Here is a 25045-nt window from a genome sequence, read left to right on the forward strand (position 1 = left end):
GTTATGGCATGGACACACACACACACACACACACACACACACACACACACACGTGACTGCAAACCTGCGGCCCCCTCCTGTCTTCCGCTGTGCCGTGGGGCGCAGGCTGATAATGCGAGATTTACAGAAGCCCATGGTAAAAATACCACAACAGACACAAAGGAAACTTTTCATCTTTACACTGCTTGTAAGAGTTCAAACATGGGAGGTTCAATAAGGAATGGCTCGAGTTGTTGGATGCACTTGGTGCTTAAAGAAAAGAAGAAACTAAAATGACTTTGACAACTTATTGTTTTATTCAAAACATTTGATTGGGTAAACTTACCATGGATTATGTGAAGATGATTTTAGGTTGACGAATGAAGTCCAGGCTGTACACGAAGTCTTGTTCCGGTTTAAAATGACATGACAACCAAACCAAGAGGGAAACAATGATATGGTTTTTCTTGCATTTTGTCATATAATTCGTAAAGTTTCTTGTGTTATTCAGTACACCTGAACATGTGCACCTTTCGTGGCATACGTAGCACATCTTAACAGTAAAGAAAAATAATATTGATAAATAGTAACGCCTTGATGACTGGTCTGCCTCGGGGCACCCACTCTGTTTGGCACCCACCTTATTACCTATTTGGCACCCACACTGCCTGGGTTCAATTTTTTTGTCCGATTGAAAAAATTATAATTTTCCTGTAGGTTTGGATTCATTTGAAGCAACTTTTCCTTGATGTTCTTTCTCTCCGAGGAGAGTTTTCATGTCGCATTCACATATTATGTATATATATTGTCGTGAAAATCAAGCTCAGACACGACTTGACCTCTGGGTAGGTTTAATATCATTTAGATCTGCAGTACATCCTGTAAGAATACATGCATGCAACAGGCATTAAATCAGAGCATTTCATGAGCAGCAATGGTTGAATCAATATAACAATGGTTAGCGCAGCGCATTGTCAGCACAGCATTTGGGGGCGTACATACCATTCAAACTACAGGACTATGTCACAGTGAGTTCCGCTGGAGTGTCCGCGCGCCCCGGTTGTCCCGGGTCTTATAGACGCCCCTTCCGTAGCGAGCACCCCTGGGTTCACCTTGGTATAATTTCACTACATATATATATATATATATTAGGGGGAATGAAAGGTAGATGGAAATGACAAGCGATAATAGCAGGGAGAAAATAAAGAAATAAAACGGAATGAACAATATGTAGAACATGGTGGGGGTAGAGGTACAATTATGGAGATGGGTCTCATTCTGTAATTTTCACATATAATGTGCAGATGACAAGTGGCTCGGTAGTATAGTGGGTAAAGGTAAAGCTCTCATTAGCCGATAATAATAAACTCCTATAATTCATCCCAGAATGTTTTCATTGTACCGTGTAGGCGTACAATGAGTTGGATGGTGGACACAGAATAAAAAGGTGAAGAAGCAGGATAGACGAATGAGAAAAGTTTCTGTGTTACATGTACTATATTATGATTTCAGTATATGACTAGTTACACATTCCATACAGCCATTTTGAATGATGATCTGCCTATGGATAGTGGCCTGTGCAGACTATTTGCTGTCTCTTTTTCCCGTAGGATTCTGGATTGCCCATTATGGAACAAAACATGGAGATCCTCAAGGCACTTCACTACCTCAACACACTTATCCAGAGCATCAAGAATCCCATTGGCACCAAGGAAAACCCTGCTCGGATCTGTCGTGACTTAATGAACTGTGATCAGAAAGTGTCTGATGGTGAGACGTATTTTCTTTACAGATCTTGAGATTGATGATTCAGCATAAAAAACAAAGGGTACAAGGAATACTCATTGATTTTGGAGAGGAAAGGAGTAGATGTATCTGTAAAAGACAAACGTAATGGATAAGTGAGCAAGACCGACATTAGTGAGTGCTTTAAGTAGACAAGCAGTGTTTTAAGTGATGAATGTGTACATTTCTGCAAGAACGATTGGAGGACATGTCTTCAAATGTTGCCTTTGGATATACTAGCCTCGATAGCAAGATTGGAAGCAAAGGCAGCATTGCAAATGGCACACTGCTTGCAAGAGCCCAAAAATTGCAGCTCATGGTTGATTTGGACTTGGATGATAATGATTTGATGGATGCCAAAAGAGCTTGACAATTTAAAGAAAACATGCTGCTCATGTTTCAGGAGCGTAGAATGTATCTATAGAGATGGTTCTGACCTGTTTCATGAGGTTTGGGGCATCTATGTATTGTTTTTTTTTTAGCAAAGTCCACGTCTTATGGAGGAGAGTATACATGTACTCTATGAAGGATAGACATCCAGTATTGCGAGATGAGGGTTCAGTAAACCAGGATATAAACCACCAGAACGGCACTCAGTAGAGCACACTAACAACCAACATCTTTTAATTGGGAAAAATATGAATTTTAACTTTACTTGGTTCTTAGTAACTCTTTTGAGTAATCATTTAATGATCGTTTCGGCTTAAACAAAGATTGATTTTTATTTTTCCATGGATGCGATGTTTTTCGGCTATTAAGGGTAGAAGGAATCAGCTGCTTTATTGTTAGACTCCGCTCCTTTCCTATTCCATCTCCAAGCACTGCACGACATCATAGCCGGGTGCCGAATGGGGCCCGGCGATGACGCACGCTGAAAGGGTGTACTCAGTTTTCACTCCGCTTGTTTTATTTATTTATTTTTATTTTCTCTTTTTTTTTCCTTTTTCTTTCTTTCTTTCTTATCTCAGCCATCCTTTGAGCTAGGAAGTTGAAATTTGGGCACAATAGTGAACAAGTGCTTTCACAAAACTCAAATTATTTATTTTTTGAATAATTGATTAATTAATTAATTATTATCGATTTATTAATTACTTATTTATTTTCTTTCTCATCTGGGTAATACAGTATCTCAGGCACCTTTTGAGCTAGAAAGCTGATACTTGGACACGACAATGACCAAGTGATTTGGCTATAAAGGGCATTTTTGATTTACTGATTAATCAATTTATCGATTAATTATTTAATTTTTCGATTAAGTACTCAATTAATTTTCAAAAAGTTACATATTCAGATGAAACCCTGTTGGTTAAAGAATGCTATTAGCCAATTGATGAAGAAATGAAAAATATTTTATCATTACTTATTTATTGTAATTATACAATTAATCAATTTATTATTGTACACCGCTTCCTCCCAATTCCGTCTCCACGTGCTGCACAGCGGCATCGCCGGCCACCGTCGCACGCTGGAGGATATGTTATTTATTTATTTGGTATGGGGGCGGTGTATTTTTAATGTAGCTCTAGTTGTTATTTACTATTTTACTGGTAGGTAGAATTGGTGCCTATTTTTACACGGCTCTAATTTGTTACCATAACACTTGCAGGCATATTTTGGGTTGACCCAAACTTAGGCTGCTCATCTGACACTTTTGAAGTTTACTGCAACTTCACTAGTGGAGGACAAACGTGTCTGAAACCTGTGTCTTCTTCCAAGGTAGGATCTGGTGGCACTTACATCTTAGACTGAAAAGCATGTTAATTTTGAATGCAATGCAGTTCTTCATGCTGTCATATTAGTCAAAATTAACTGCCAGAAAAAAGTATTTTTGATGCACTGTTCGGTGTGTAACGATCTCAATAGGTCTGTCACTTCATGCTTTTTGTGCATTTCTGAAGAGCTTCTCAGCTTGGGTATGTGCCACTAACCATGACAAAATACCTTTGGAGCTTGTTGCATCATCGGGTTATGGTGAGAAGAGATTATATGCTGCTACAAGAAACGAAATTAAATAAATTATTTGCCCAGTATGCAAACTATGAAAAGGTCCAATCAGGTTTTGCAAATACAATATAACAAAATGAGTCAGCAATACAAAACTAAATCAAGTTATTGCAATATAATTATAATAATGTGCCATATTAATTGTCATTTCTGTGTAAAATAGTGCTGTGGGGATTCAATATGTGGATATAGTGTTCAGTGTGGTGGCAAATGATACATAGCTGAGTTTCAGTGATCTTGTCGATTAATTCAATAGCTTATAAAAAAAAATAACCACCTTTAGAGGCCATTTTTCCCCGCAGAGCGGGGGTTGGCCTTTTTCGGGAACCGTGGTTGTTGTTGTTTTTTTTGGTCCCCTTTTTGAAGCAATGTTTTACGGCCGGATGCCCTTCCTGCCGCCAACCCTTTTTGCCGCCTTTAACGACAAACAGGGAATTACCAGTGAACTGGTACTCAATTAGCCGACCTCGGAAGGATGACAGGCTTAGTCAACCCCCCTGGCGTTAATTCAGCGATCGACCGGGATTTGAACCCAGGATCCTAGGATCCTAAGCCGGCACCCTAGCCGCTAGCCCAACACCAGGGATTATTAATTCAATAGCTTGAACGACAATATTCATTTAAGGTAGAAAACTAATCAGTGTGTCATCCTAACATAAAGGCATGGATAATCTGTTATCCGACCAATGTCAGATTCATTGGTGTAATGGTCTGAGCGTCCGCTCCGAGTTTGGTAGATCGCCAGTTCGAACCCCGGACCAAGTCAAACCAGAAACTTCACAAATGCTTGATGCACAGCATTTTAAAATGATAGAGCATACATGAACAAACAACAATAGGTTAGCAAACATAGCACAGTCTTTGATGTGCATAATAGCTGCCTCCTTTGTTGAAGTTGCTTGCAAGCAAGCATCATAAATAAATACGTACCAAGCTCGCACTTTAAGGGGAATTTGCAGTTTTTGAATGAGGAAGTTAGTACAGTGTTTGAGATTTAAACCAAAGAAAAACATGATTTCCACCAGAATTTTGTGGTCTTTCTGGCTGAGGAAGTGCAGTTGTGAAAGTGCTAGAGAAATCCAGCCAATAAAATCATATCAAGAAATTGAGGAAATTATAGCCAAACCATATTGAAACCTTTACTTGAATATTTGTCATTTTGGTAAAATATTTTTATGAGGATGGAGTGAGAAGTGGAATGGGTGGTGGGGGAAAGGGAAGATAATCATATGAAAACTAGAATAGCACTCAGCGGAGCGGACACCTACACCAGGCTGAAAAGTTTGGGTTTTGTATCCACTGATAGACCGGATCGACATCTAGCCCTTAACCAAAATGTAATCGCCTTGTTCTTGTCACCTATCCAAGTCATCCACCAAGTTTTGTCATAAACCCGTGCACAACCTTTTGAAATATGCTCTATTTCATCTCCCAATTATGAAGAATTACTTTGAAAATTAAAAGAAATCTACTATCCAGATCCAGATCTTCATCAAAATCGAATCGATTCATCATTGGCACACACCCTACCCGTCCACTAAGTTCCGTCCGAATCCGTACATAACTTTTTGAGATATCCTGGTCACAGACAGCCAAATAAACAGGCAGACAAACAGTTGTGAAAACATAACCTCTGTCCACCTTCGGTAGCGGAGGTAATAAGCCTGATGCCTTCCTTGCTTGATTGTTCCTTTGCTTTTTACAGCTGGACTTTGGTGTGGACAGGACACAGATTAACTTCTTGCACCTACTGAGTTCAGAAGCTGCACAAGCGCTGACCGTCCACTGCTTGGATGGCCCTGCCTGGGATGATCCAGTGGAAAGCCTTCCTCATCGGCATGCATTACGCTTCCGAGCTTTCAACGGACGCCTTTTTGAGCCTGGTGGCTTACTAGCTCCTAATGTGTTGCACGATGGCTGCCAGGTATTCAAACAGATGATAAACTGAGGAACATAACGTCGTTCGAGCAAATACAAAAATAGCTCATGCAAAATGTAAAAAATAACATAACAATAAATAAATCGAAAGATTATTTCAATCAATGCATAAGGCAAACTCTTTTTGATCAAAATATGAAGAGGTACATGGAAGGGTAGTGGAGTCCAATGGTCGTAAACCTACACATATCACTAGACCCTGTAGAAAAACAACTCGTATGTTTCTGGATATTGTTAGAGAGTGACCTCATTGACCCAGAATCTGGCTGTTCGCACATACCACCTGGCACAGTCTGCAATCTGCCCTCTCTAAGAGGATTGGGCTGGCATATTTACAGGATCTGATATTGAATCCACTTGAAAGTAATTCCACAAAAGCCTACTCTCTTTTACATCCTGTTATTCCATACAGCCTGCGGCTGTCTTATCCATCCTTTTGGTTCTGGTACACTGAATCCTGTGGTGCGGTGATTTCAGTCTAGTAGCTTACTCTCTCAACATAGAAAGCTAATCCAACTGAAGGTAACTTTACCTCACTCAATAATGCTCACGACAAGTGTGTCCAACCTTAGCCAAGCCAAAATATATGAACATGGTAATCTCAGGGGTGAACTCTCCAACCAGTCTCCTTGCTCAATTTCATGATGGTGCCCTTGTCAATTCCATCCATGGTGTATGAACCACCTCCAGCTCAGATCATCTCCGAAACAAAACCATGATCTTTTCTACCGCAATTAACCCCGAATCCCCAAGCCCACGTTTTTCCAAATTTCCAGTTGTTCCTTCCTGAGGGTCAGCTTCTGTATCCATCTTGTCCAACCATTGCATCCTTCCCTTGTCCACCCTCATTCAACCCCAAATCTCTCATTTTTATTTTTCTCTCTCTCTCTCTCTCTCGTTCCTTTTGTTATGTTGCATCCTGGTCCATTCCGTGTTATAGCTCTTCCACGAGCCTTGACCTTGTATTAAAAATAATCCCCTCACCCACCTCAAACAGGATGGACCAGGTGATTATCCTCAGGCTTCTCAAGACAAGGCAGAATGTCTTAACTCATAGTTGGCCTCCAAATCTTGTATACCTAACCTGAAAAGGTAGAGAAAGTTCTGTACATCCTTGACTCATCATCGTAGATGGGCCCAGATGGTATCAATGTCCATGTTATCAAATCCTGCTCTGCTGCTCTTGCCTTTGATTGCTGTCTTCAGTGTGTCCTTCTGTTATGGCTGCCACCCTTCCGCCTGTAATTTCACTAGCACTCCCATTCACAACAAGGGTGCAAAACAGATATTCTCAACTATAGACTAGTATGATTAACTCACATTTGCAAGCATTATTATCAAATCCATCATTCATGCAGCTGACGTCAAATCTTTCCTCCATTTAAACCGTCTAATATATGACCAAAAGTTTGGATTCCTTCCTCGTCACTAAACTATGGATGTGCAGCAGCTTCTCTACAAGCAATGGATGGAGGCCATAAATCTCAAACAAGGAGTCAGGGCTATCCCATTGGCATATCAGTCTCTGGAGGTACAGTCTCTTGAACCTCTAAATCTCACCATCAGATGTGCACCTCCAAAGTTAGCCAGATTGGGTATACTCCATCGTCTCAGTCATTTCTTGAAAAATCAGAGCTACTCATAGCCAGCCTGCAAGACCTTTGCCCATCGATCAATGGAGTCTTCCAAATGGGCTGGCACCCCACCATCACATCTGCCACTCCTGGATTTTGTTGTATCTATAGTTTTCAAAATTATTGGCATCTCCAATGGTGAGGCTGAGCCCAAGGCCTGGTGCCTCTCACATTACAAATAAGTCATGGCCTGTTGTTTTTTTTTTTTGCCACCTCTTCTCCAGTCTAGTTCCCTCTGCTCTCAGCCTTCTGTCCCTCCACTGCTCCTCCAGGATACACACATTCTTTCCATAACCCCCACACATAATCCAACACTCTTACTTACAGTTACTGTTATCCTTCCGATCCTCTCACTCACTCTCTCTCCTCTTTTTCTGTTTCTTCATTCCCTTTCTTGTTGTGTCTGCCTGTTGCCCACTGTCATTCCACTGCATTTTTACCCTATTTTACCTTGATCTTCTATGAGTTTAGATCTTGATTTTTTTTTTTAAGAGGGCAACTGTTAAAATAATTACATTTTCTATGGGTTTTTGTGTAAATGGAAGCGATAACAGTCGTATTTAGGAATGTCCATCCAATTTCTTCAGTAGTGAATGTATCTTCATCTTTAAAAATCTACTTTCACTGCAGTCATTTCTTTGCATATAATGGAATACATACCCTATTGCAGATGAGTTCTTCCTCTTCATGACAAAAATCTATTTATTCAGAGGCCGAATCACAATAGTTAGCAAAGGAAATCGCATCACAGATTGATATCCCTGCAATCTGTACAACCCAATGTAATATGCACAGTTATTGAACATGTCAAAGTACATATTTATTTGGTTTTTTTCTCCAGCATGTGTGTTATATGCACTGTAGTGGAATCTTCATTGATATTCCTCTCTTCACATGCTTCATTTTATCAATGCGATGTTATAGATATAGAAACTGGATGCAGCCCTTACCCCCAATCCACCCCTCCTCTCTTCACCCCATACCTCCACCAAATCGCAACATCCCCTTTCACATTACAACATCCCCTTTCCCCTTTCACCTCAACAATCCTTCTGGAGTCATTTTGCTTCTCAATATCGATGAATGGAAGCAGCATAAGTTGAATAAATTGACCAGACCAATAGACATATTATACTATTATAGCATGTCACGAGCTTTCTTGTGTGTGTCCTTCTAGGTGCAAGACGGGACGTGGAGGAGAACAGAGTTCTTGTTTCTCGTCTATGACGTGCAACAACTACCGATTGTAGAGGTGCTACACGCAGAGCCAAAAGAAGGTGCACGATATCACCTGGAGTTTGGTCCTGTGTGCTTCCTCTGAGAGGCCTTTACACAAATAAAAGAATGAATGAGGCTCTCCCAAGAAAACAGGCAATGAAAGTGTGGATGAAAAAAGAAAAAAAAGAACAAGCCAAAGAGACTGCATAACATAATCTACAAGTTTTATAGAACTTCTTCAGAACTTCAGTTACATCTGAAAGAACAAGCACAAATTACCACTACAGAAATATTGTAATTTCAGGACAGCCTCGTCATAAGTGAGAAACATGCGGACACTCGACGTCTCATCCGTGATACTCAACTGGAGGATCAAGCAAGAGCTTCCGGAAGTGCAATACTCTCCACCTACCCATTCTCCTTTCATTCTCGACGTACGCCTTTCCACCAGACTGACGAGGACGATCAACCTCTTTAGCAGTCGGCTTGAACATGCTCGAACGTTGCTCGAGCGATCTTGACAGTGCGATTGTGGTGTGACTCATGCTGAAATCGTTACCTCAAATGTTCTCATTATCCTCTGGACTGCATGCATGGACAATGATAAACAGCTAAAATTCAGGTGCTATAATAGAGTTGTGAATAGGTGCTACAAAAGGCAATAGTTGAGTTCCTGCTTCAAGCCGGTCTCATTTTGAGAATGTTCTCCAAAACCGATCAAGATGATAGTTTTGTAAAATGAGGAGCGAATTATCTGTGCTGTCTTTGAGCTCCGAGGCAACTTCGGCAGAGCGGCAAGAACCTTGTGCTCAAAATGACAATGCAGTAGCTGTAAAGCTTTATTTTTGTTAAACAGAAATGCTTTATAACTTATATCGTGTAAATACTTTTGTACCAACTGGTTGACATTGTGTAAAAAATAAGAAGATGTATTTGCAGGAACTATTTAAAGCTATTTAATTCGTTGGTTTATTTTGGAAAAACAAACATCTTCCTCCAGCTCCATCATTATAGAGCAGTTTAAGTTCTTTTTACCGTAATTCAGGTCGGAAGGTAAGAGTTTCATGACAAAAGGAAGATATTGGTGCTTTCCTGGCTTTGGTGCTGATCGTTTCTGTGAACCATTCTTCCTACCACTTTTCTTGCGGGTGGCTTTCGCCATGCAGCGGTGTGAACTCGTGCGCAGGCCTAGTGACTTGCCACGCCGGTACGAATTTTCCTTGAGCTATACCTCATGAACTGCTATGGCTGAATACTCACTTGGTGTCAAACTGTGTGTGAATTTATGTTTGAGCCGTGCCTGCCTGATTTCTGACTACTGCCTTAACAACTTCGGCATTGCGCTGTTATCCCCGGGCAGTTGGAGTTCCATGGTCGCCGCCCGAGGTATGCACCGAGTTTACCTAGAGCAACGATCAAAGTGTGCCGTGACACGCTGGCAGATTTAACGCTGATGTTAAGTCCGTGGAACCGCACAAGATGCTGTATTTGTTGTCCGCGAGATCATCCGTAAATCTTGCATGGCTCCAGGCACGATCACCTATGCAGTTACCATGTTTTGACAAATTCATCTCAGTTTTGCTATTTAATTTTGTTTGAAAGCTTCTGATACACTTTGGCGTCACTGTAAGTTTAATACTTGGTTTTTGTTTTATTTTTTAGAACCCATACTGGTTTTGAAACCAGTTTTGATTTGGAATACATTTTTCTTTTGCTGAGTAGATGCTTTGTAAATGTCTGCAAAGGAATTCAGATCTGCCGTTTTATTCATAAGAGTTTAACTACCATATCATTTACTTGGTTGTATGTCAACAGCACAGTTTTGTTTCTCAGTAAAACATGATTTTTCTTTCTTTTTTTCACATTTGCAGTGTGAACTCATTTATTTATATTTTGGTACTTCACCTCCCCCGTCCCTCCAAAAACAATCACACATATATTCCGGTATATGTTTATACACTCTCATATCACAAAATTGTGCATGCACTGATTCTTAAGAGCTCTTTTTCGACTGTGACCTAACTAACTCGTATAAAATGTCTCAACAAATTCCCATGGAGTTTCGCGTAATACGCAATGTGGTTGGCATAAAAGACAAGAGCACCTGCATGAGACAGCACTCACAGGAGAGCACGGAGCTCGAATGGGATATTCCATAAGACACCATGGTACTTGCACTGGAAACTCACGAATTTTGTTTCAATGAGACATTTCCATTAGGGAATTTTAGGATAATTTCAATCTACGGTAGTTCATAAATCAACACTGAAGTTATACTTCAGAGAGGACAAGCAAAAATCGACTGTAATTCGAATTAAATGATTATCTCACCATGGAATGAATTATTAGGCTTTTTTGCTTTCCTTCTTTTATCAGTCGTGTTTTTTGTTCACACCTAGAAATCCCTCTTCAATATCTGTAGGAGAATGAAAAATGGACAAACTGCAGTTGATATGCATAATCATTGATAATCACATAATCATAAAAATTTGAGAAGAGAAACATCGAATATTATCCGTGCAGAGCACCTGAGGGTACATGCTGCTGTTGACCTTGGCAGAGCATCTCACACTCTGTCTTTGAAGAGAAGCGGTTCCCGTTTCCTTGGCAGCCACTGTAACGAAAGCTGGTGCATACTTTCTTGTGCGTGTCGAATGCCCAAGCACGCTTGATTGCCCTACAGTTCCCCACCAGCACCGGCAGTGAGCACACCGCTGGGGTAGTGGAAGGAGGACAAGCCACCAGGGGGAGATGATGGTGCACCATCATATTGAAAAATGATCATTGCGCTCATGATTTCACTTTGTATTCCTACTGTCTACCGGCTTCTAGATGCCAGCATCATGACTTTCATACAAAATTTTTCACAATTGCAGTGCACGTAGCTGTGTTGAATTTATCTGCTGAGGCAAACAAAAAACATCTTGGCCTGGTGTCGTAATTGCAGGAAAAAAATTTTTACATCATTTTTGTTCAGAAAGGAAACCATTTTCAAATCAGATATCTGCAATCACAGAATTACCAGGAAGGGTAAGCCTCCACCAGAGTGTCTTTGGTGATCGGCCACAATTTACCCTCGGTCCATGACTCAATGATGGCCATATTTTTTTCAGACCACCATATTACTTGTACCTTGACCTTCAATATTTATGGATAGGGTGTCAATCAAGAAAATGTGTTGCCATCGACAATCTTTGAAAATGATTCAAGTTATTATCACAAAGGTGTTTTTTTGTTAATTAGGTCAAAATCCCAAACTGGAACGGTACTCAATAAAGAGCATACCTCCGCCAGGCTGAACAGTTGACTTGTTCTTGTCACCTCCCCAACTCATTCACCAATTTTTTTTCATAACTCGTCCACAAATTTTTGAAATATCATATACTATATATCGTTTTTGGCCCTATCACTCACTCAATGGTGAAGAATCACTTCATATTTTTAATTCTCAGATCCAGATACGGATTCGGATCCCAACCTCCCCACAAAATTTCGGCCGAATAACCACAACTTTTTGAGATATCCTGTTCACGAACAGACATGGTTGAAAACATAACCTCCGTCCATCTTCGGTGGGTCCAGGAACGAAACAAATATCACCTGCACAATTTCAGTTCAGGTCTACTATTATGATGCAATAACATTCTGGAAGGCCAAGCAGTCTTTGAGATTCTGCATTAGCAAAATTGAACGATCACCAAAAACTGGGTTTTGTTTTTCAGACCACTATTTGACCTTGACCTTTAACCCAGAGGTGATGTGAATTAAGTGTAAATGCACCTTGTTCTAGGCCATCTAGAGAGGGCAATTTTGTTCTGATTGAACAGACTTTATTCGAGATTTGGTGAAGAATGTTTAAATGATGATAATTGGTGCTCATGACCTTAAAAATTAGGTCAAGGTAAAAAAATCATGTCAACCCCGCATACTTTATATTCACATTGCTGATGCAAAATTTCATTCCTAAAGTCCCAGCCGGCTCTGACATGAATGAATGAATGAATGATCGTTTTAAGGCCATTTTCCCCGCTAGAGCGGGGGTTAGCCTTGCGGGCCCCATGACAATCATGGTTCCCTGTTTGAGGCAATGTTTTTTATGGCCGGATGCCCTTCCTGAAGCCAACCCTTGGTCACGCTCTTACGATGCGCAGGGATACGGTGTACCTATTCTAAACCGGGGTACACACCGGCCGTACATTCAGCCGGCTCTGACATATACCTCGGAAATTGATACAGCTCAGAAATTGGGAGTGTTGGTGGTGCAGGAAGAAAAATAATTCTAAGTGATGGTTTTAGTTCTCCTAGTGCTCAAAGAAACTCGGTGGTACCATTAAAATTTGGGTCACCAATTGTAAAAAACCCTACAGCAGAAATATGCCTTCCCCTATGCTATAGGGGGAGGCTAGATTATCCAAACATTCCCATGAGTGACAACATTTAAAAAATTATAGGTTGGGCAGTTCCAGGGGAAGGAATAGTGGTGAATTGAAGCTACTATTAGATGGTATCACATGTCCACCTGTGGTCCACCATTTTCAAGGATAGACTACCTCTCATAAACGGCATCCTTCCACATTACCACACAAGAAGCCATTTACAGGACCAGTTGGTGATCCCTCACATCTAAGATGTTGAGACCAAGCAGTAAAATTCTGTGCTGGCATCAAGAAGGTGGTGTATCGCTCATCAAGGTTTCAAAGGGACAGACAGTAAATGTGGAATAACTTAACGTACCTTAAAGTCTATTTTTGTACGAATAAAAGTCTGCGCAGAGTTTTACAGACAAAAAAAGAAGATCAACTTGTTGTGGAAAGCACGAAGGTAATGGAGGAATTTTCATTTTCTTATTTGAAATGTATTTCTTTAAATACAGGCAATACTGCACCTGGAAACAGTTGTTTATCGAGTGTTATATAATCATGTGATACTCATTCTATCTGAAAGTCTTCAGTTGCATTTTTAGCCTTTGCAGAAGGATAAGAAAACGACACTTACCATCAGTGCGGCACGTCTTATGGCATTCTTGGATGGACTTGAAACGGTTCGCGTTTCCCATGCACCCCCCATATGTGAAGGTTTCACAGTCCATGGAGGAGCTGTTGTAGAAGAATTGCAGCATATCTCCAAAGCATGGGCCTACTTCCGGTGCGAGTGTGCAACTGGCTGTGGGACACGGACACCCGTCTTATCCACACACCGGAAGCATCTGCTTTGGCATAAGTTGCCACTTTAGTCACTCTACAAGCAACTATACTTTGCCCATGCGATGCAAATAAATAACTCCCTCGTATGTTCAGCTTGAGAAATGGATGAAATCAACTGGATGTTGATTGAGGTAGGCCTATGCTAAACTGCTGTGAAACTCCATTTCGGATGTTACCGTCTTTTGCTCCAAATAAGGGCTAACAACTGAAACGTCAGGTTCTCTTTCCTTCCTAAGGTGGTTAGCATACTTCAATCAACATCCTGTCACTTTCGTCCATTTTTTCTACCTGTCCACTGAAACAGATCAACAATAGCTTTCACCCACAATGACTAGTTCTTCCTTCTACATTCAAATTAATTTTTTTGCTGCCTCAGAATTAATTTTCTGTGTATAAATAAATAATAACATTAACTGAAAAAGCTGCAGACTGACAAATTGCTTTAACATCGGTGGGTTGTTTTCTTAACAAGGAACTGATTGGGCTAATTGGGTGAGCATAGCATTTCCTCCATTCAAAAGCCAGGAAATCCTTGGCAGTTGGCACGCTTTTTTATTGTAGGAAGACATTGTTCCTTGCCAGGCCAGTCTAATGAACGCAAGGTTCTAATTTTCTCAAACACTTACAGGTACTTTGGCTTGGTGGTTCCGTTCCTGAACCTTCATCGGCATCAGCAGCTACGACTTTGCTGTGTTGCTGTTGAAACAAAATCAAAATGTCTCATATCTCTATATCAAAGTCAAATATCTCATATCTCTATATCAAAGTCAAAATATCTCATATCAAAGTCAAAATATCTCATCTCTATATCAAAGTCAAAATATCTCATATTAAAGTCAAAATATCTCATATCTCTATATCAAAGTCAAAATATCTCATATCAAAGTCAAAATATCTCATATCTCTACATCAAATATCAAAGTCAAAATATCTCATATCTCTACATCAAATATCAAAGTCAAAATATCTCTATATCAAAGTCAAAATATCTCATATCTCGATATCAAAGTCAAAATATCTCATATCTCCATATCAAATATCAAAGTCAATATATCTCATATCTCTATATCAAAGTCAAAATATCCCAGCGCAGACGGCCCATGTTAATGAAGGCTGTCCAACATGACAATATATATTTATATATTGTCGTGTGACTTCTCTCAGGTCAAAATAGGCAATCGAGCATCACGGAAGGCAATCGAGCGTTAATCCTGGGCGTTCAGTTCAAACAGCAGATTTTATATATACGCGGGAGGAAGAAAAGGGAGGGGGGGATGAAGGGTCTTACCTGTTGACCGCCAGCAGTCCCAAAGCCTGCAAAGAAAATAACTCAAACGAAAAACAGGTTTAAAATGTACAAAAATAAACAGGTTTATTTAAAACGGAATGCCAATTAACAAGAAACGCGACGGTAAACTACATTCCGAAACGGGACATCCCCCACACCAGACTTGAACACAGACGAAGGGAAGAATAAATGAAAATAAATATGTGGGGTTATCGTGTACTTAGCTCTGATCAGCTCTTCGGGCTTCATCAGTCTGCGAATGGCCCCTGGAGGTCCGTGCGCACGAACACGCCTTGGTGCGAAGTCCGTGCTTGGAACCAGGCCTGAAGCACGCAGGCCCGAGCGCTCATCCACGCGTCGTTTCTGCCTGGCAAAACTGCATCTCTCCGTCCGCAACTCGGCCTCCTCACAATCCCCAGCAAGGGCTCGGCACACTACTGCCGCACCGAGGTCCAGAACGTGAAGACAAGGGGGGGGGGATCATCAGCGCTCAACCGGCTCTTTTCACATCCAGCATGAGAAGAGGGAGAAGAGAAAGAATCCTGGCAGGACGCGGTTTTTACGTCCCACTACTGACGTCAATGGTGCTTCTCTTCCAATCAGCAAAGTCCAACACCACAGTCTCAGCTCTTCACCAATCAGCGTGCCACTTCTTACTCTGGCCTTCCTGTTGGTCAACTCCCGCCCAAATTACTGCCCTTCTGGGTGTGACTCTCGGCCTGCCTGACCTTCGTGGTGATGTAGCTGGTGGTATGCCATCGGCAGGGCTCAGAACTGGCTGCCGGTTGGTTTTATTATTATTATTTAATGTGTTTTAATTGCCATTCTTACTCGTGTCTATTGTGGTGCCATAAGGGACAAAGGATCAATCACATAGGGAACGACGAACAGGGAAGTAGTTAACATAATCCCTATAACTAGTTAACATGCCCCATTCCTCATAATGGGAACGAAGATGCACCACAATCCGACATCCGGGCTGAACAGGTCCTCCACTTATTACATTGTAGTGTGTCTTCTTCTTCACGACAGTCAGAGCATGTTACCTACACAAATCTACCTGGTCTAAAGTTTCTCTACCCCACCGACATAACAATATATATATAGTATATATCTATATATATATATATATATATATATATATATATATATATATATATATACACATGTTGCATCAACATATGTAAGACTTGCATTGCAGGACAAAGGCATGCTGGAGGTGTTTGTCACACTTGCCATGCTTGCCATGCTCGACTTGCTGAGATGATATCTATATTATTAAGCAGGTGTGTCTGTCCGTCTATCCCCGAACTACTCCTTCAGTTTAGGGTCTAGCCCTGCCAAACCTTATGTGGAACCTTTTGGGTTTCCAGCGGGTGTCCTAAGGTGGGTGAGAGGTTTGATAAATTTCTCAATAAAATTCTAATTTTTAGTTTCCATATGTACAAAGTGTTTTGTGTCTGCCCTTGCTCGCCGGCAGATTCGTCTCTATTGGTGCTCACGTCAAATCGGAGTCTCTGTTTATTTACCTCACGAGTGTTTGTAACATTGTATTTTGTTAAATTAATGCTGTAGTATTAATTTGTGATCAGAATGATGCTGTTTGGAATAAAAAGATTGATTGGAGAGATTTATAGTTTAAAGGAGATTGAGGAAATTATGTGATCGACTAGATGGATTTATGGAAAAAGGCCATGTATAAGCTTTTAGGTGCATTTTTGGGGTAAAAGTTGTAAAGTTAAAGTAAAAGAGCTGCATGTATACGATATATAAATGCTTGTTCAAAGAAATTGTCCAAAAATGGCAATTTGGTGGCCATTTTGTTTATGCTAATTAGAAAGTCAAAAACTCAAATTCGGCTTGGGAACTGGGTTATTCGAATTCAGCATATCCTAATTATGTTAAAAAGTAAGGTTCCCAACTTTTACCCAAAAATTCACATTTCTCAGAAATCCATCTGGTCTATGAGAGTTTCCACCCATGACATTCGTGGATTCGGCACTTGTAGTTTCGCCATTGACCGCGTGTACAAACATCCAGTTGCAGTAAGGTTTTTGCCCAAGTCTTTCAAGAACCGGCTGTCAATGCCTGATGTTCGACTGAAGGTGGCACGGGAATGTGGAATTTATTGGTTCATGTTTACCATTCGCCGTTTCCTCGTCTGTTTACATTTGCCTTCCACCCATACATAGCATGGGTACCTCATCAGTACATATATACATGGAACACCATGGACCATGGCTTGGGAATTCCAGATCGAGAGAGATATGCAATTCTCCTTTGAGTGGTTAAGTTTCCAGAAGCTTATCCTCCTACTATCCGGTGCAGGCACGGGCAACTTGCTAGTAATTTAAATCCTGAATACTCCTGCTCCAGTTCAATTTGAACATATGACCGGAATTTTGGTAAAAATGCGGAATTTGAACGTACGACCTCTGTTAAAACAAATACTCTATTCTCGCCAATATGCAAAGTGTAGCTATATCATAAATATTTTCATAAGCATTGCTATTACATAGAAAACAAGTACAAAAAGTTTTAATTAAAACAAAAGCCACGTCGATGTTACACAATGCCTAGATGCAGCTGTGCCTATAACGTCGATGTTATAGGCACAGGACATTCCTATTGATTCGATTACTTGATGTTAATTTTGTGCAAAGTGAAAATATATCTCGGCAATTTCCCGTGTGTGGCGACGAATTTTTAATATATCTCGGCATTTTCCCGTCTGTTATTTCAGGCGGTGTATGACTGACCATGCCGCGATTTAAAATATATATATCTCGGCAATTTCCCGTGTGTGGCGACACGTGAACGAAGCTATGCTCCTCTCTCCACATTATTGTGACGACGTATAAATTAAATATTTCATCGTGACGATTGTCATCAAATGGACGAATTTTTAATATATCTCGGCATTTTCCCATCTGTTATTTCGGGCGGTGTATGACTGACCATGCCACGATTTAAACAAAATATATATATCTCGGCATTTTCCCGTCTGTTATTTCGGGCGGTGTATGACTGACCATGCCGCGATTTAAAAAATATATATCTCAATGGACTTGAAGTTACAGGCCTTTGAGAATTCATTTCGTTCTATAAAGGGCAACTTTCATCGGATTTTCTTCCCGTTTTTTTTCAACCGAGTCTAAAACTATGTTAGCGACTGTGAAAAATGAATTGATATATCGAATTTGATTTGAAATAAAACTGTGTGAGAGAGGAAGACGCCACGGGCCTACAAAACAGGCCTCAAAGCTATGCAAGTTAATAAAATGGTGGATATTTGTTTATATGAAGGCTCTCCCAGAATGGGTGGAGCTATGGTTCCCAGAATGGGTGGAGCTTTGAGGTTTTGTCTTCTCTGCAAGAACAAGAAGAACAACAAGAACAACAACAACAACAACAGCAGAGGGCACTCTATGAGCAGCGTCTGCGACGCGGCTAAAAAAAGATGCGGGTGTCGATATTAACAACATATATTAACATGTGGGATTTTTTTCAGATGATAAAGTGATTGAATCAAGAGATATTTGAAGGACATAAGAATGAAATTTTGAAATCGGACTAATATCTCATATTTGAGAACATTCATGACAATATTTAAGATGCACCTGATAGTCCTAGCTTTCATGTCACAATGCAAAATGATCTATCTGATGATGAATGCAATCGGTTCGGAAAACAAAAACCACTCTTACTTTTTCTGGATCGAGGTTGCCTTCTTCAGCCAAAGATGTACTGAGGATGGTAAGGATGGCGCAGAGTAATATGCCGGCAGTGAGAGAATGCATCGTGTTCAGGAATAGGCAGACTGCGTCCACTGGTCCGAAAGTTCCAACAAACAACCAACGTCGTGGACCTTGGAGTTTTTTTGTTTATCAAATTGGGCGGGAGGTCAAGTTATTGCATAAGCGAAGCCCTATCTCTTTCCACTGTTAAATATTCATTTCTTGTTGTTTGTTGGAATTCTTTTCCATGAGAAGTGGATTGGCAATGATTTTTTTTTTTAGCTGCAGATTTGGGCAATTTTATGAAATTGACTGAATTGCCTTGAATTTAACGATGTTTGTCGATATATTCAATCAGCATTAGGCGTCAAGGTTGTTGGTAAAGCTTTTGGATTTTTTTTTTTTTTTTTTTTTTTTTTTGTATACAAGATCGAGGCTCGTGAAAGAGCGAACATTAATCACACAGAAAGACAAACCGACACATAAAACATATAACATCGGGAGCGGTAGACAAGATGGGGAGAGAGGGGGAAGGACACAAACACAACATTTGAGAGCAGGGACCGAGAGACATGGAGACATCGAGAGATCTGAGAGAGGGCGAGGGCTTTGGGGGGGGGGGGCATGGGAAGGGGGCGGTGGGAGAGGTATAAAACATATGGACACTGCCAGGACTTCCAGGAAAGAAGTTGGAATTTCAAACAAGGTGGATCTGGGGTGAATTAGCGGGGGTAGAAAAGATCAAGGTTTTGGATGGGGGAAGATAAGAGATAGTGGTGAACAGCTGTTTTAAAGACCTGGAGGGAGGAGTGGGATTGAAGGGAGTGAGGGAGTTTGTTCCAGAGGTGGGAGGAAAGAGGAATGAAAGAGTGAAGGTGAGCAGAGAGCCGAGATTTCGGCAGTTTAACCATCAGAGGGTTGCTGGCAGATCTTGTGCGACCTGTAGGAATATTTGGGGGACAGAGCACAGAGAGAGCTGGGGGTGCAAGGCCGGAGAGGAGTCGGTAGAAGACAGAAAGACCACCTACCTGCCTGCGGTGAGTGAGTGAAAGGCCCTCAGAGATAGCTTCATCGCGGGAGATTTCAATAATTCTGAAAGCTTTGGTTTCAACAGCGTGAAGCCGAGCTAGGTGTGAGGCAGGAGCACTGGCCCATAGGGGAGAACAGTATTCCATTGAGCTGCGGATGAAAGCCTTGTATGTGGTGAGGAGCTCAGGTGTGCCGAGGAAGGACTTCGCACGACGGAGGATGCCCAGTCGGCGACTGGCTTTGGAGGCCAGCTTGGAAATGTGGTTTTCCCAAGAAAGATCATGGCAGATAGTGAGACCCAAAATCTTGAGCGACAGAACTTCTTGGAGAGGATTGTTGAGAAAGTAGATGTGAGGGTTGTCCAGTCGATCTTTTCGGAGAGACATAGTAAGAGTGTGAGATTTGTCAGGATTGAAAGACATGTTCCACTTGTTTGACCAGTCTGTGATTTTGTCCAGGTCTTCAGAGAGTGAGGAGGCAGCAGACTGCCGATCTGAGGGAAGAGGAATGGAGCGGCAGAGAGTGGAGTCATCAGCAAAGAGATAGAGAGGATTTTCGAGAGAGTCAGAGAGATCATTGATGAAGACCAGAAAAAGCACGGGGCCCAGAACACTGCCTTGGGGAACTCCAGCCTGAACAGGAAGAGGAGATGAGAGAAACCCATTCAGGGCCACACGTTGACGATGACTAGAGAGGAAGTCCGCCAGCCATGCGTGGAGATTTCCATGGATACCAAAGGAGGAGAGTTTGGTGAGCAGAGCGGGGTGCCAGACCGTATCGAAAGCACGTGATATGTCGAGGGAGACAGCTCTAATTTCCTGTTTGGCATTGAGGACCTCCATCCATTGTTGAGACAGCAGAAGCAGCATGTCCAGAGTAGAGTGACCTGGTCTGAAACCAAATTGATGATCAGAGATCAAGCCATTGGAGAAGAGGAAAGATTTCATATCCGAAGCAATGATGGATTCCATGACTTTGCTGATAATTGGGAGAAGGCTGATTGGTCTGTAGTTGCTAGGATCTGTTTTTGCACCTTTTTTGTGCAAAGCGGTGATGTTGGCTGATTTCCAAGCAGATGGCAGTTGACCTTGAGCAAAAGAGAGGGTGAAGAGAACAGAGAGAGGGTGAGATAGAGCAGCAGAGCAGGATTTTAGGACCCGTGGGCTGATGCCGTCGGGTCCAGTTGCAGAATCAGAGTCGAGGGTTGACAGAAACTTTTCCACCTTGTCAGGAGGAAAGGACACGGAGTCCAGGAGCAGCAGGGTACGACTGGGTATGGTGGGTACAGAGAGGGATGGGTTTGGGACACAAGATTTAGAGGCAAACACAGAGTTGAGGCATTCAGCTTTTTCCAAAGATATTTTCCAAAGATGTTACCAAAGATATCTGGCAAAGTTATCCTCCCCCTCAAACTGCCCGATATTCAGAGGTCAGATTGACAAACAAACTGGTTTGCAAAGAAGAAGAATACGAGACTTTGTCATAGCACGTGGTGTTCTGTAAAAGCGGACAATTCAAACAAACGTTTTTATCAACTGGAAGTTCTCAAATGCCAAATGCTGTGGACACAAAGTAAAGTTGATGTTTCGGGCATTAGACCTTCCTCTGAATAAAAGGCTCATGGAGTCAAAGTAAGTTCTGTGTATTTACAACATCACATCAGCAAAGTTCATATTTGTAGCCCTGTTGGCTTACGTTCTCAATTGATTTTAGGCCTCCCGGCCCATGATTGCTGTTTTTGGGTTGTTTCTAAAATTAGCACACCAAATTTGTAATGCTACCACACAGTTTCTTTGACCCCCTGGGAGTACTAAACCACTATTTAGAAACAAAAATTTCTCCACTCCAATTTTCCAGAGCTTTATCAATGTCCGAGCGAAATCTCAGAGCTAACCTGGACTTTCGAAATGGAATTTTGTATCAATGATGTGAATATAAAGTATGTGGGGTTATCACAATTGATTTTGATCTTGACCTGATTTTGAGGCTGTGACCTAATTATAGACAATTTTTTATTTTTTTTGTATACAACATCGAGGCTCGTGTAAGAGCTAACATTGATCACAAAAAGACAAACTGACACATAAACATATGATAAAGGGAGCGGAAGACAAGATGGAGAGCAGGGACATGGGGAGATCTGTGGGAGGGAGAGGGCTTGGGGGGAGGAGGCATGGAAAGGGGGGGGAGGGGGTGGGAGAGGTATAAAACACATGGACACTGCTAGGACTTCCAGGAAATAAGTCGATATTTCAAAAAAGTGGATTTGGGGTGAATTAACGGAGGTAGAAAAGATCAAGGTTTTGGATGGGGAAAGACGAGAGATGGTGGTGAACAGCTGCTTTAAAGACCTGGAGGGAGGAGTGGGATTGAAGAGAGTGAGGGAGTTTGTTCAAGGCGCGGGAGAAAAGAGGGATGAAAGAGTGAAGGTGAGCAGAGAGTCTTGATTTTGGCAGTTTCACCATAAGAGGGTTACAGGCAGATCTTGTGCGACCTGTAGGAATATTTGGGGGACAGAGCCCAGAGAGAGCTGGAGGAGCAAGGCCGGAGAGGAGTCGGTAGAAGACAGAAAGACCACCAACCTGCCTGCGGTGAGTGAGTGAAAGGCCCTCGGAGTTAGCTTCATCGCGGGAGACAATGTAACATTTATCGCCATAACTCAACTGAAGTTTGTCTGATCATAACGTAATATCCGTCACTAAATAGCCTAGGCCAAGGTGCATCTACGCTCAATTTGCATCACATCCCTCAGAGTTAAAGGTCAAGGTCAAATGGCAGTCTGAAAAAAAAATGTGTTTTTTGTTATTGCTCAATTTTGCTAATGCGAATCTCAAAGCCCGCTTAACCTTCCAAGATGTTCTTGCAACATAATATCGTACCTGAACTGATGTTGTACACCTGATATTTGTTTCGTGACCTTGACCTATCTTTTTTGTATTGTGACCTAATTAGCAAAACCACACCTTTGATCATAGCTTGAATCAGTTGCCTCCGATTTTCAAGAGTTTTATGGATATATTGTAGATGGCGACACATTTTCTCAATTTACACTCTATTCCTAAATAGTGAAGGTCAAGGTCATAAAATGTTCTGAAAGAAATATGGATATTATTGGATCGCAAGCCAAGTGTAAGTCGCTGGTTTTTGTTTAAGGTCTTTTTTGTGTGTGACATATAACACGTGATATATAACACGGTTGACGTGATAAATACACGTGATATATAACATGTGATATAACATGGTTCCAAACTTTGGTGGAGATTGGGCCAGCCGCTTTTTAGACCTACACAAACATACATGTAGATAATTTCCCTGGTGGGGGAGTTGGGGGAGGGGGAGTTGAGAGAAGGGGTTTGTTCCCTTCACCTGAATCTGAGTACCCCCAAGCACGTATGAAAAAATTGGACATTGGTTCAGGGTTGTGGAATTGTACAGCAATCGAAGAAAAGGTTTCACAATGGCACACAGAGATAACTCATTCTTGTGTATTGTTACGTTCGTTGCCGGTCCGGATAACTCGGGTCCAAGTTTGGCGAGTCGTTAAGTGAACAGGATAGCCAGTCATTGCAGGAACTTCCTGACGGATCCCATGTTGAGTTGTGTTACCGTGCAGATTGGTGTACCCAGTATAAGCTAGTATCGTGCCGATAGGCAGTCACGTAACAGATCTTATATTTGGTCGAGCAGACCAAGTCAGGTGACTGCAATCTTACTCTACACGCCAATCCGCCACATTAATCGGTCCATATTCTTCACTGCGATATGCCACCGTCATGATGTAAGTAAGATGAGTCAAGAGAACAATCAGTTTTATACATGTATTAAAATAAATGGCACATATTTGCAAGCAACAGCTTCCCAAAATTACCCCTCTACTCCATCAACCGCCTTAGACCCGGATTTTTTTAATGCCGTGAACAAATGTTGATACGCCACAGATGATGAACGGAGCACTGTGGTCAAGTTTCATCGAAATCGTGTGTGTAGTTTCAGAGGAAAAAGCAAATTCCTATTTTGAGGGGTCAAACCTGGATCCACTTTGACCCCTGTTGACCCCATTAGACTCAGATTTTTTTTCTTGTCGTGAACAAACTTGAGTAGCGACATTCCAAATATAATTTGTGCCAAGTTTGTTCACAATTCCATCAGCAGTTTCGGAGAAGAATTTGGAAGTGTTTACGGACTGACGGACGGACGACGCGCTGTCGCATAAGCTCACCGGAACTACGTTCCAGGTGAGCTAAAAATGAATGAATGTCTGAAGGACAATTGTGAGGGCAGGAAGGGAGTAATATTAAATAATTTTGTGTTTGTTCAAAGTAAATGTCCCTTTATAGCATTTTGGGCCCACTTGCATGGTCACATCCTACTATTAATTATGCAATTGGTCACTGGATTTGACACCAATACAAAGTTTTATTACGGACCCTAGATATCAAAAAGCTGCGCATATCAAACAGTTGTTTTTTGTTGTTGTTGTATACAAGATCAAGGCTCGGGTAAGAGCTAACATTAATCACAAAAAGACAAACTGACACATAAAACATAAGATAAAGGGAGCGGGAGACAAGATGGGGATAGAGAGAGAAGCACACAAGTACAACATTTGAGAGCAGGGACATCGGGAGATCTGTGGGAGGGAGAGGGCTGGCGGGGAGGAGGCATGGGAAGGGGGGTGGGGGTGGGAGAGGTATAAAACACAAGGACACTGCAAGGACTTCCAGGAAATAAGTCGGAATTTCAAAAAAGTGTATCTGGGATGGATTAACGGGGGTAGAAAAGATCAAGGTTTTGTATGGGGGAAGATAAGAGCTGGTGGTGAACAGCTGTTTTAAAGACCTGGAGGGAGGAGAGGGATTGAATAGAGTGAGGGAGTTTGTCCCAGTTTCAAATGGATTTCGCAATAAATGTGAATTGTAGCTCACAGCCTTACCAGCTCAATGACAGAGGACGCCATTTGCATTTTTGCCATCTCATCCCTTCCCCGTTTGGAGTCCCGTGCGGACGCGGGAAACTTTCTCGTTCTTTCTAAACGTCTATTTAATCACCATTAACATTGAATTACAGTTTAAAACAACTTGTGTAAGAAAGAAACTCACAAATCCTTAAGAAAGTGAAAGCTCACAGGACAGCTGGCTTAATGGACATTTGGAAGAGCAGCGTACTCCATGATGCTGCAATGTCTGCAGGCACGAGGGGTGTGCAATGGTTGCCAACCTATTGTTGTTG

The 25045-nt window shown here is 41.6% G+C and overlaps 2 protein-coding genes across 2 annotated transcripts in view; one reads left to right on the forward strand and one right to left on the reverse strand.

Moving 5' to 3' along the window:
• LOC137433187 (uncharacterized) overlaps window positions 1–10420 on the forward strand; it is a 275834-nt gene extending 265414 nt beyond the window's left edge. Inside the window, exons 54-57 of the mRNA XM_078783996.1 lie at window positions 1590–1749; window positions 3371–3480; window positions 5474–5692; window positions 8518–10420. Of these exons, the coding sequence (XP_078640122.1) occupies window positions 1590–1749; window positions 3371–3480; window positions 5474–5692; window positions 8518–8661 (633 nt within the window). The 3' untranslated portion in view covers window positions 8662–10420. The remainder of the gene's footprint in view (window positions 1–1589; window positions 1750–3370; window positions 3481–5473; window positions 5693–8517) is intronic.
• On the reverse strand, window positions 814–18931 carry LOC137432915 (inter-alpha-trypsin inhibitor-like). The gene is made up of 6 exons (XM_068125231.2): window positions 18758–18931; window positions 14389–14458; window positions 13554–13721; window positions 11087–11272; window positions 10890–10974; window positions 814–1854 (listed from the first exon to the last, which is right to left on the reverse strand). Exons 1-5 carry the CDS (start codon window positions 18848–18850, stop codon window positions 10931–10933), a joined length of 561 nt encoding a protein of 186 aa, XP_067981332.2. The 5' UTR covers window positions 18851–18931; the 3' UTR covers window positions 814–1854; window positions 10890–10930.
• Window positions 18932–25045: the final 6114 nt, after the last annotated feature.

This window comes from Myxine glutinosa, chromosome 8, assembly GCF_964187855.1.
Source record: "Myxine glutinosa chromosome 8, kmMyxGlut1.1, whole genome shotgun sequence".
Lineage (NCBI taxonomy): Eukaryota > Metazoa > Chordata > Myxini > Myxiniformes > Myxinidae > Myxine > Myxine glutinosa.